Source organism: Aquila chrysaetos, chromosome 23 (assembly GCF_900496995.4).
Source record: "Aquila chrysaetos chrysaetos chromosome 23, bAquChr1.4, whole genome shotgun sequence".
In the NCBI taxonomy this organism is placed as follows: Eukaryota; Metazoa; Chordata; class Aves; order Accipitriformes; family Accipitridae; genus Aquila; species Aquila chrysaetos.
Genome location: NC_044026.1, coordinates 8588108 through 8601225, shown reverse-complemented (window position 1 = coordinate 8601225; position 13118 = coordinate 8588108). Strand labels below are relative to the sequence as shown.

The following is a 13118-nucleotide window of genomic DNA, read 5'->3' as shown; positions in this document are numbered from 1 at the left end:
TTCCAGCCTTTATATCCATGCTGTATCTGAAAACATTGTAAAACCCTGGAAAGACTCACCTGTTCTGAATCTGACAAACATGTCAAGAACATAGATGACATCAGAGATATAATCCAAGAACAGCCATAATTTAACATGGTCAACTTGGAGTTCATCAAAGCAGGCTCTAAAGAAACAAAGATAGAAAAAAAAATTTTACACCAACTGCATAAGCAGTGTACTTGTAATGTGCATCCTAGCAGTATGTTAGTGCACATTACCGGCACTGCAAAATTACAGGTAGCATACCTCCATGCCTAGACATCTGCACACTAGAGCTATGTCTGAACAGACACTAGGATCTTTCAGAATTCAAAGGTGTTCAGACTAGGAACAAAACTCAAGCACAATATATGCCACACAAGTGCACCTGTGGAGGAATATGCATATCCCTACAATTAAATATACATCAGATTTCATGGGATACACATCTCCATTAAGATAATTCCCAGAGACAAGTTTTGTTTCTGAGTGACAAGCCATCCTCATCCCTCCCTGCCACCTGGCACAGCCAAAGTGAACCATTTCCACAGCACTCCATTACTTTCACTCAAACTGATTTCCACATTTTACAAGGGAAAATAAATACTCGAGTAAAATCCTTCCTGCCCTTCAAGCATCTATAGATGCATGATACTAATTTAAGATGATCCCACACTGCCCACACCCCTCCCGTCTGTTCTCTGCTGGGTGTTAGGAAGACCTATCTCCAGCAGTGGTTACTAGCCCGCAGTGGCCAAGGCACATCCCTGCAGCTAGCCAGTAGGTGGCACACAAAGGCCACAGCCAGCGCTCGTGAGGACGCTCATTGCAGGTGACAACAAACTTGTTTTAGACAAAAAGACGAAACGTTAGCTTTCTGTTCCCAGTGGTATGTATATTGTACATCCCTATGGGTATATGAACTGTAAATCTTCTAGGTAAGCCACCCGAAAAATACTGCAGGGACATAAGGGGATGCTTTATGTAGGAAACATAATGAGACACTAAATTTGAAACCTAAAATTATTATTATTAACTTAATCCATACCTGCACACTAGCATACACCAGTTATAGAACACGGGTGCTGCAATTATGGTCAGCCAGTTGTAGTAAATATTGCTTGAAGGATCTATCACAAAGATCTCTTTTTTCTTCCTGAAAAGTAAAACATGCAGATTTACACTGGAAATGTAATGAAGTGACCTCCTGGATCCCCCTCTTCTGGAGGCTGCTCATCTCATGATGAACTCATAGCTGCCTGAGAAAGTTTCCCTGTGGGCAGCTCCAGATGAGATACCAAATATTAGCTTCATCTCATCTGACATGCTCTGTTTATTTGCTTGGGCCAACTTTGGAAAAAGCAAGAGTGGAAAGAAAAACAGAGACATTCACATTGCCAAGGCTGAAAAACCACATTCTTCTGCATATGACCCCCCACTGAAAAAAAAGTAAAACACTATATGTTTATTATTATTCCAGCTAGAAGGCTATGGTCCATTGCTAGAGAAAGAAAGAGCCTTCCTTTGCAGATTACTTTTGATGTTTTGGCAAATCGTATTATGGAAATGACTGTACGTGTACGCATTTAAACAAGTAAAACACGTTTACACAAGTAAGACTGTGTGTGCATACAAACATACAGTGTGTGACTAGAAATAAAAGATGTACTGTTACGTAAAAGCAAATTTCACACTCATAGTCCTGGCTCCCTAGGCCTCACAACAATGAGAGATGCTAAATGAAGTGTACAAGCCTGGCATTTAGAGAAGATTCAAAGAACAGCGTGGCTAATGGCACATGTAGAGTATACTCAGAAGTGCCCTTCCCCAACATGAGAAAGGCTGAGATGGAATAGACAGCATTAGGCATGTTGTATGTAATCAGAGGAAGTATGTATTAGTGGATTGTGAGGTCCACAGCTGCAGAAGTCATGCCAACAGTAACGTGATAGTCTAATCTGTGAACTGTGCAATAGTGTGGGGAATACGTGACCAGGCAACGTTTGGATATGTATTTGTGTGACTTTTCCTAATCTTCAAGAATGTAAATATATTAAAATGTAATTATAATTTAATTCATATTTCTGTCTATTTCTGGCATTATCCCTGCTGTCAGCTGAATGTCCAGATGATAACGTTAGTAAAGAAAGTAGCTTTAATCTAAAAAGTATTTACTTTGCCATCTTCACAACAGGTTTCCAACCATTTCTTCTAAAAACTGGTCACCACCTCAAAACTAGTGACCATGAAATACAGTCTTTATATGACGGAGTACACTACCTTCTAGACATTAAAACATTTATTTTCTTTGCTGAAATGTTTTGAAACACTTCAGGCTACTGCAAAGCTCAGGCTCTCACTACATAGTAATTGAGGCCAAAAGAGAATCCCTAGAACAAAGGCTTTCTAATCAAACAAAGCTTTGATTAAGAAAGGCAAGATCTTGAGATCAAGCAGATTCCATTTGGAAGCGATTCTTAACTACATGTTCCCCTGCCTACATAGCACATGCCACCACATACATACATCTAAACTTGCAGTATATTACTCTAACATACTCCTTAACTGTGAAGTCCATCCAAATGCATTCTCTTTTTATCTGCTACCATTGTTATTTTTAATGACTGGTAACACTAAATTGTACTATGTTTAGATCAGCTTTGGGGGAACAAAACAAGACCAGGATCCATTTCTGTCAAAAGCATTCAAATGATCTCATTTTGTTGCAGAAATACAGCATCTCCTAATCAGCAGAAGCAAACTTTAGTAATCACTAGTAATAAACTGCACCACATTAAGTAATTAAATTTGCTAGTCAGTGTAATAACTAAACTTATTAGTAAATCTGTAATTTTCTACATGTAAGATTTTTGCTCTTTGTCCAAACCAGACTTCTGGTTCATCTGCTCTGAATCATTATGGACATTCTGGAACAATTAAAAGCCTGTGCATATCTGCAAAGCAGGCTGCCATCCTAAAATGCCCTCATAGTAAAAAAGTGATCTTCAACAGCAAATGAAAATGATCACAGGTAGCTGAACTCCCTTTCCTTCACGAACCTAGGAAGCTGTTTGTGACAGGTCTAAACACAGGTCTCAAAGATGCAACAAGTTTGTTGAGCAGTTGCACCTTTCCAAAGGGTAAGATGTATTAAAGTTTTGACAGGCTAACATTCTGCAGCCTACAGAGCAATAATTGTCTTGGAAGTGTTACAATGAAATGCCATACCATGGTTTGTAGTGTAGGAGGTGTGTTAGAAACACACATTCATTATTTATACTTACTCTTCTTTTTTTTTATCATCTTTTTTGTCATCTTTCTTTTCCTCTTTCTTTTCCTCCTTCTTTTCCTCTTTTTTCTCCTCTTTTTTCTCCTCTTTAACCTCTTTCTTTTCTTCCTTTTTGCTGTACAACATAATGTAAGGCTTAGCAATATTACCGATATTACGGGAGAGGGTGGGTGTTGAGGTACAAGAAGCTAGACTAGACTCCAGGTAGAGTAGGACAGGGTTTCTCAGTGGAACCATTCATCTAACTGGTAAAAATGGTTTACAGGCTGAGGCCTCTCGAACTGACACCACCACACCATTACATCAGGTAACCAGCTGGCTGATTCTGTGCATTAGTCACCCATGCTTTTTTTACCTTTTCAGACATCAGTGTACCAGGCTGTTTTTAATTAAATGCTTCCGGTTTGTTTCATTCTTTAGAACTCAGGCATTTAAAAAGAAATCTATCAAATGATAACAGAACTTGAAATGGCTTAACAAACTGTCAACATTCTTTGCATATCCAAAACCTCACAGTGACTGCCTGAAGCTTTAATGGTAATTAAATGAAATGAGGCTGAATTTCCTCTCACAGTTCTTTAAAACTAACATAGCTATAATTAATTAACTACCTCTGGCTTCAACAATTGCCTTGGAAAAGAATCCCAGCCAATGTCTGAACAAAAGCAGCAAACGTAAAGAGAAGTGTCTCATTTAACTACATAGTAGTCATTTTATAAATGCTTTACAGCATTTACAGTGTAACGCTTTACAGTCAACATGATTAAGGCAACCTATTTGAGATCTCTACAGTAGAGATCTACTGTATCTCCAAGATAGTCCATATCCACAAGATGACTTGTGCCCTAAAATCATTTTTTTCTTTCCAGCAACTGTAACGGAAGAATGGGTTGCCTAGTTCAGATGCAGGTGTCTATGTTTGGTCAGAGGAACCATGCCCAAGCTGCTCTGCCTGTATTCGATTGCCACTGTATTCAATGGCTGAGCATTAAGTTCTATCCTTGCTAAAATCAATGGGAATTTTTCCTAGACTTAATGGAATCATGATTGTCCCCATGTTTATTAATTGCTTTTCATGCAATAAAGTAAAATATGGACAATTTAACATAATTATATCCTACCACTCCACAGTATCCAGCACAGGCCCAAGCTGCAAGATTTAATTCCAGATATGGATTTTTATACTGTTCAAGTATGTACAGCCTTTAGCTCATTAGAATGTGACAAGCTAGATATAAAGATCGATCTGGCTTCCCCCATTCTCAGGTTTGTCTGAACAGAAGAGTCTTGAGCTATGTTAATTTATGCAGATAGGCCCACGCATCCTCTTCAAAACTGCAGAAAGTTAACATCTTTCCTAAGATTCTGTCAATCTTAGAGCTAAATTTGCTACATGTATTGGTCAGGAATCATGTAAGCTGAAGAATGGCACTCATTTGCACAAGCAGAAAATCCATCATCTGAGATCTCCCTGTTCTGTATTTGAAATTTCTTTATTCCTTGAAGCAGAAAGTGTCCCCATTGGTTAGACAGAAAAGCCTAAATGTTCCTGACAATACAGTGTATTTGGATAATGCATACATAAACATAACTCTCCACACATAAAGTCTGGTTTGCATGAAAGCCATGGACTCCTGCTCCCATGGGAGCTACATGTTCTCCTCTGAACTGTCATGACTGGCTCTGATTCTCCTCTTGAACTGGTGTCAATAAAGGACAAATTAGTTCAATGACAGCAACACCCCATGGCAAAGACAGAATATGTAGTAACAGTTGAAAGCATGCTGCTTACTGGATTTGAACCAACAGGTAAAAAGTTTAGTGAGCTGTGCTTTGCATGTATACCTGCTTGTATTACCAGATCAGAAAAAGCCTGTGCTGCGAACAGCAGTCCTGTCTATGAATGTGCTTGTTACAGGGAGAAAGAAGCACTCCAAGGGAGAAGACAACAGTCACCAATTTTAAGATAAATACAATAGGTCTAGTGGTAGCTTTCGCCTATCAGCAATGAGCACCTGTCTCAATTCTTACCCTTAGACATTTCCATATTGATGCAACACTGTTGCAAATACTTTGATAAAGATTTGATTAAAGCAAAATCGTGAGATAGGAGTGTGAAGTTTGCAACATAGTTATAGAGACTTAGGAACATTACAAAATGTGCTAAGCATAATCATAAGAATACAAGTATTGTTGACAGTCAGTTAACCATAGAATTCTAACACAGATTGGTTAATTATAGTGGTTTGTTTTAAGAAATCGTTATGGACCTTAGTTCTGTTGCTTAGAAACCCTACTTTGATCAAAGTTCCGGTTAATGGATTATGTGAGATCGACCAATGATTATTTTAACATAAGAATATTAATAAGGTATTATGATTAGAAGACCAATCATAGAAAAAGAAATAACATAGAATGTACTTTTGTGTAATCTAATATAATGGCAAGAATCGTACTGCGCAGAATCACCTAAGAAGAGGTCAAGCGGACAAGTGAGGAAGACTATGGAAGACCACCAGAGGGCTTCTGAGGACCACCAGAGACCTTCAACGGGCTTGCGTAAAGGACATTTACATATGTTAATAGTTTCTCAGGAAACTAATGATTATGTATAACATTTCTCGGAAATCTAGTGAATATGTATAACAGGTGTGTATTTAACCTGCATAGTTAAACTAGACAGGTACACATGATAGGTGGAGCGATCCCCCGTGTGCCCAGCGCTGCAATAAGGAGTGCCTGCTTCTTAACTTCTCATTGCTGTTAAGGAGTTTTATTCTGGATTTCGACAACAACACCACAGAGTAATTCAGAAATGCCCAGACTCATTTGCTAAAAAATGCTGAGATCCTACACCCCTCCATGTCCAGGGAAATAACCTACCAAGCTGACCAACACCACTGAAACCTTTAAAATTATACACTGCAAGGGAGCATAACTGGAGAAGAAAAGAACATTTTGGTTGACTGGCCTTCTATTTACATATGCATCACAACTCAGAGAAACAGTTTTTCATTTACCAAGGTTGATTTCTACATGGCAGTGTAAACTGCCGCTCAAGTATTTATTCCTCTGGTACTCACCCCCCTGGACTTTTATGGCTTCTTTTTCAAATCTGCCCCAAAAACTCCTTCCTACTTAAAAAACATGTCAGGATTTCACTGCACATTACTATGCATGGTGCCCGATTTAAAGGCCAATTCATTGTTGCTGTTGTTAGCATTAACATACCTCCTTGATACTTCACATCTGGCATTCTTACCAAAAAGGAAGAACTACGAGTAAACACAATTTTCAAAGGGTAGGGCCACTGTACATTTCTGGATGTTGTTATGCTGGGAAAAGTAGGTTGAGACAGAGAATCAATCAAAACGTCTCTGTGGTGGTGAACTCTGGAGGGAATATTTTGACATTTCCAACTTTGTCCTATGTTTTGTTTTAAAAAAGAGAAAAAACATTATTGCACACAGTATCTAATGCTAATACTTCTTTTTCTCTGGCCTGAGATCTCCTACAAACTCATCTGTCAACTACAGGTATCTTTCATAAGTGAGATTCTTCCATTTCTGTGGCCTCTGTTCATCTCTCTATTGTGGTAACTCCTAACTTACCATACTCCCACCTACTTGTAGTCGTGTGGTGGAAGTCACTCGGAGGAAACGGTTGGCCATAATTGAAGAATTGAAAGCATCACCTACAGTTCCCCAAGGGCGGGCACTCTTAGGTCTTTAAGATAATGAAAAACCCAAAGCTTCAAAAAGACCTGCGTCTTTTTTTCTTTATCAGTGCTACTGAGTAAACTGGAATCCAGTAACTAATAAAACAGTTGTTTGTGCCTGTCCTCTTTCACAGCAATACAGTGGCATCCATTCTGTGTTTCCAGCACTTTAAAAGGAGCATGCATCTTCAGACTTAGAAAACATGTCTTCATCAGCCCCTATAAAAACACTGTCATAGTCTTTGAATGAGTCAAATATTTGCATTTCTCATCTGCCAAGTACTTCGCAAATCAAGTATGTCTCAGACTGTCAGGCAGGTAGACAGACAGGTGTTGTCTTCATTTAAAAACAATGAAACATTGGAAGGATGAAAGTTTTGCCCAAGGTACATGAGTCATTGTCAGAAACAGAGTAAGAAAGCCGTACTTCCATCCTAATCGGTCCTTTGGGCCCTGACTAGCAGGCTAGGCTCCAGACTTTTAGCACTTTTTTTATACCAGTCTAAATAAAATTCTGCACCTTTCTGTCACTGTTCACTGCACACTGATTTTCCTTTTTAATAAAAGTTTTGCAAACCAAACCAAAAAGTTGCTTCAGGAGCAAGAAGACCTCTTGTTCAGGTATGTGCACAAAGGTTTTGCAGTGTCATTTAAAATCTACAGTTTGAGCTAGCCTGTGATGGAGCTATTTGGAGAAAAAAATAAGTTTCCTGAAAGTATTTCTGACATAATCAGGACCTGTCCTGATTATTTTCAATTTTTGTTTTCATCTGGAAAGCAATGAAAAAAATTAACTATCATCATGCACGAGAACAGATCTGCTGCTGGATGCTACAGAGCAGATATGTCCTCAGATAGCTGTGGTGCAAGACATGCAACAAACATTGGTGTTGGGTGATTTTAAATTACAGGAGCTTTTTATCTTTTCCAGAGATTTATCTTTGGTGTAACACTGTGAAATACCTTGTCAAATATACAAACTAGACTCCAAAGGACAGTCAGAGCTTCTGTTGCAATGCAAGCCTTATTATGTTGCCTGTCACTCTCTGCATGTACACCAACAGTATCTGCTGAACTGAAATACACATTTTAAAAAGATGGTTAGTTTTCATTTAGACTGCACACATAAGTGTTTTCTTGGTACCTTGATCAGTACCCACTTCTCATTTGACAAGCTGAAATTTTGGGGGCACTTGATTTAAAAAAGGGCACTAGCATGTTAAAAGGGGAAAATGAATACATGAATCTCATTTAAAAACTGAAGAATTAATAAATCAATTGGCAATGCAGTAAAATCAGCCAGCTGAACTTGAGGAGGTAGGGACTAAATCCTTAATCAAATTCACTCCTTGAGAGGTAAGGTTAACTTCAGACAAAAAGAAGTTCACAGGGAACATGAAGGATGCTTTACATACTAAGAAAACTAGATCTTTCTTTATAATTAAACTATATTCTTAGGAAAGGCTTAGGAAGAGATAAGGAGTTTATACTACAAATGTTACTAGGCTGGAAAGGGAAAAAGAGAGGAGCTAGTAGTAGAAAGGTGTTTGGAAGTTATCAGTACTTACTCTTCGTTGGTGTTGTTGCTATAGTTGACATTAAACCTGGCAAAGGGCCAGTGACTGCAGTAAGTTAAATAAAACACATTAAAAGACTGTAAAGACTGTTGGTATTTCATACATGTGTTTACCGACATGACAGACTGACTTACTAGCTTCTCACATATGCATGGATAAGATTAGGAAGGTCAACTTTGACTGCAGTGGTAAGCCCCTTTGCGTAACTATTTCAAGGCACCAGTTTCTTTTTACCATGTGCTTGGCATACACATTTGTGACCACATCTGATGTCTGAAGCTTGTTCTCAGGCGTATTAGTGCATTGCAACATTTTTAGCCCTGTACTCATTTGGCTACTATTTTAAGCCTTCTTCAATCCTTTCAAGTCTTCTTCACAGATGCAGTGTCAAGGCTTGTGGATAAGTAACAACCATACCTCCCACTGCTGCAGAATTAAGCCTACACCATAGAACAACTGGGAGTTACTGTCACGTGGCAACAGTGTAAAACTGAGAAGGCAAGGATGGATACTCCCAAATTCGCTTTTTCTAATAGCCTTATAAAGAGGTCTTCTGGCCCAGGATCAATGTTGTCCTCTCTAATTACTTTGAATCTGCAGTTGTTACTGATCCAGACATCTGAAAAACCAGACAACAGTCTGGCTAATTCCACAAAATGTGCTTTTGAGCTGAATTTCTAAGGAGTAGATCAAGTGAAGATAATGAGGCTGTGCTGGACCACAACAAATCAAGGTAACCTGTATCATGCACAGCGCTTCAAAGGGTCTTGCTTTAATCTGAATTACTAGCTGAGATTTTGAAACAAATCAACTTATTATTTGCTTACCTACCAATCCTTAATTATGAAAAAAAAATACGGGAGTCATTCAAAGCATAATGCCAAACAGAACATCAACTTTTGTCTTAGGAACTAATTTTCCTCTTTTAGCTGGAGTTAAATTTAAAACACTGTATCATATATTTATAATGTAATAATAATTCATCAAGTCAAAAGACTGTAAAAACATAAAGACTTCTCTTGCAAGCCTCTGTTGTTTTATTAGAAAAATTTTAAGATAAGACTGAACCTGCCTTCCATACCAAAGACTGAGTATGTGCTAATAAGTTAAGTCAGCAGCCACAAGATTTTCTCATTTCTGCATCAGAAGGCTTCTGTAATGTTAGCAGCTGAAATCCTGAGTAGGTGTAACAAAGCATGACACATTTTGCACAACTGTTAGTTTGGAGTTTCCTAACACTCACAGATAATGTGCATAACATTAATGTCCTGAAAAGCCACAACTAGCAACATCCTAGATTCTTGAAATAAAAATCGCATTCACTCTCAGTAAAGAGGAGTTTAGCAACATCCAGTTGAACAGGTAGCATATGATAAAATTCCAGTTCTGAGAAACCATTCTGCCTGAGGCAGCATGATCCAAGTCCTTTATTTCAAGGTCTTTGCCACAGTACATTTGAGGGGGAAAGAGAAAGTCTGCTGAAAGCTGTAATACTTCAGTTATGTGAAGATTCCTGGGCAGCATTAGATACTCTGTTCATCTCCTATGCTAAGCTCCTTACCCTCTTCTCAGAATAAAGCTTACATCCTAATCACCAAGAAAATACCATAACCTCAGTTGTCTTTGTTTAAAGTATAAACACATCTTCTTACCTGTTTACTCCCCCAGGGCGCTCACGGATACCCAGAAAGGAGCGGATGTTACTTTGCCTACTGGACACCTCTATGAGCTCCGGCCCTCTGATACGTTCTAGGAAAGAATCAGGTCTTTGGTCTTCATGGTGCGTATGTCTTGTGGCCCATGACCTCACAGATAAGACAAATCGTGATAGCCTGCATGGAACAGACATACAACACTGACTGAACCAGACAAGAACAGCAGATGGCTTAAATCATCCCCACAAAGAGTGGCCCAGGAAGATTTTTCTCCACTTCTCCACCTGCCATGAAATTAAACTTGATGGATTAACTGTGTGAACCCAGTCACTTCCCACGACTTCATACATCACCTTTTGCAGTGGATCAGGAAAGTATCTCACACGTCAGTTCCTAGTCCACTGTATCAGCACCGCAGGAGCAACAGAAGAATATTCTTGCCAAGTGGGGGCAAACCAAGTGGTTGGGGTGGGGCAGTTGACTTCTGACAAACTTCTGACATTATGAGATAATGGGTGAATCCTGGACTGAAAGAATTAGGAGATACAAAATACTCACAGGATCACATGCTCAAGGACTGGTACACACAGTGGAAAAAAAAAGCTGAATAGTTGCTGAGGGAGGATGGACTTTGAAATAAGGAATGATAAAAATTCAGTCACTTTCCCTGTGATTTTAAAGGGTCTGTCTGCAGACATATTAATTGCCTATGACATATAAACCTGCTTATTGCACCAGAAGAACTATTTCCTCACCCTAAATTTCTAGCAGAGCACTGAAATAAGCAAAAAATCATGACAACATAATTCATTTATCACTGTATCATTATGTATCTTTTTCTCTACCCAGTAATTCACATCATGAATCCCTACAATGTTTTCTGTCAAAGTTCAAAAGGAAATATGTTTCTGAAAAATTGAAAATAATGGCGACTGAAATCTACAAAAGTGATTATATTTATTGCCCACACAATATATTGTATTATTTCCTATCAACAGTCTAGTTTGGACAAAAGTGGTGTTAATTCAGGTTTCCCAAACTTGGCCTTGAAAACAGCATAATGAAATCCTGAACAATGCTTAACTTCTTACAGAGACCTTGGGCTACTCAAGGTAAGCTCTTTACATTCCCTCTGCATCAGCTAGTATTACATATGCTCAGAATCCACAAAGAGGCTGATATGAACAATTTAAATCTTTTGGTAAAGTACATCTGCCTCTTGATTGCAGTTCTCAAGGGCCTAGCTACACCTCCTCATAGATCTTGCCCAGGTTCTCTCACGCTGAAATAAAACAGACAAAAAAGGCAGGAATAATACCACATACCAGAAATTAGAAAAAGATATTTCTAGTTCTTTAGCACTATACCAAGATAGAATCATATAAACCATCTACAACTGCAAACAATTAAGAGAATCCAAAGCCTACCAAGTACACAAAAGTGCCACATAAAAGTCTGAGATTATTTAATAGATTCCTCAGCCTACTCAAAACACACTGCATAAAGTTAAGCTACAGAATTTTTCTCTTTGCCTGAGCAGAACTCAGCTTTCACATAAGGAGCAGTATGGAAAACTACTAATATGGATGTTTTTACTTACATTAGAAAATAAAGCATTTTTATGAGACCTGTTAGTTAAGGAGCAAACAGATTTTACCAAATAAGATTGAGAGCCTCTCTGTTTGAACAAAGAAATAGAATTTTCTGATTTCTGCCATGCTATATTATTTTCACTTTTTTGTCCTTTACATCTCAAAATAGATACTCAGTGAAGTCCATCAAAAGCTCTTGTCTTAGGTCCTTAAGAATTTGCTTTCAAGAGGCATGTTATGTTACCATAATATTTAAATGCTAAGCATTCATGTTTTCATCACAGGCTTCCTTGTATATTCAGAGTATAATTAACTGTAGCTACACACATCTGTAATTCAAACTATCCTGAAAAGGGTTAAAGAACAATATAAACAAAGATTAAAAAGGAAGTCCTCAATATGAGTTTATATATTCATGTACTTTATGTTTATACAAATACACACCTATAAATGTTTTCCACCTAAAGCCAACTTCTTGCAGACTTTGTAATCTACACGCAGTGGTGTCACTATCTGACAACAAAACAGGGAAATACAAGTCTATTCTCCACCACCCTGTTCTAGTTTCAGCTGGGATAGAGTTAACTGTCTTCCTAGTAGCTGGTACGGTGCTATGTTTTGAGTTCAGTATGTGAAGAATGTTGATAACTCTGATGTTTTCAGTTGTTGCTAAGTAGTGTTTAGACTAATGTCAAGGATTTTTCAGCTTCTCATGCCCAGCCAGCGAGAAAGCTGGAGGGGCACAAGACGTTGGCACAGGACACAGCCAGGGCAGCTGACCCAAACTGGCCAACAGGGTATTCCATACCATGGGACGTCCCATCTAGTATAGGAACTGGGGGCGGGGAATCGCCACTCGGGGACTAGCGGGGTGCCGGTCGGCGGGTGGTGAGCAATTGCACTGCGCATCATTTGTACATTCCAATCCTTTCATTATTGCTGTTGTCATTTTATTAGTGTTATCATTATCATTATTAGTTTCTTCTTTTCTGTTCTATTAAACTGTTCTTATCTCAACCCGTGGGTTTTGCTTCTTTTTCCCGATTTTCTCCCCCATCCCACTGGGTGGGGGTGGAGTGAGTGAGCGGCTGCGTGGTGCTTAGTTGCTGGCTGGGGTTAAACCACGACACACCCAAAAGGGTGAAGTGTAAACAACACTCTTTAAATGACTCTAGTTTTATAATAATTTTTTTCTTTGCTCTTTGAAATCCACTATGCTTAAACTGAGTATGGTCTGTGTTGTGTGTAACAATGGTATCTGAAGAC

At 38.6% G+C, this 13118-nt stretch overlaps 1 protein-coding gene across 9 annotated transcripts in view; it reads right to left on the bottom strand.

The window, feature by feature from the left end:
* The window catches only part of CNGA3 (cyclic nucleotide gated channel subunit alpha 3), a 33768-nt gene that overhangs the window by 5158 nt on the left and 15492 nt on the right, over window positions 1-13118 (bottom strand). For 6 of the 9 annotated variants that reach the window (XM_029998956.2, XM_029998954.2, XM_029998953.2 and 3 more), the window contains exons 4-8: window positions 10258-10437; window positions 8597-8650; window positions 3306-3425; window positions 1070-1177; window positions 60-166 (exon numbers count right to left, since the gene is read on the bottom strand). In XM_029998956.2, the coding sequence (XP_029854816.1) occupies window positions 60-166; window positions 1070-1177; window positions 3306-3425; window positions 8597-8650; window positions 10258-10437 (569 nt within the window). The remainder of the gene's footprint in view (window positions 1-59; window positions 167-1069; window positions 1178-3305; window positions 3426-8596; window positions 8651-10257; window positions 10438-13118) is intronic. The other 3 variants (XM_029998957.2, XM_041119503.1, XM_029998959.2) reach the window with 3 other exon arrangements.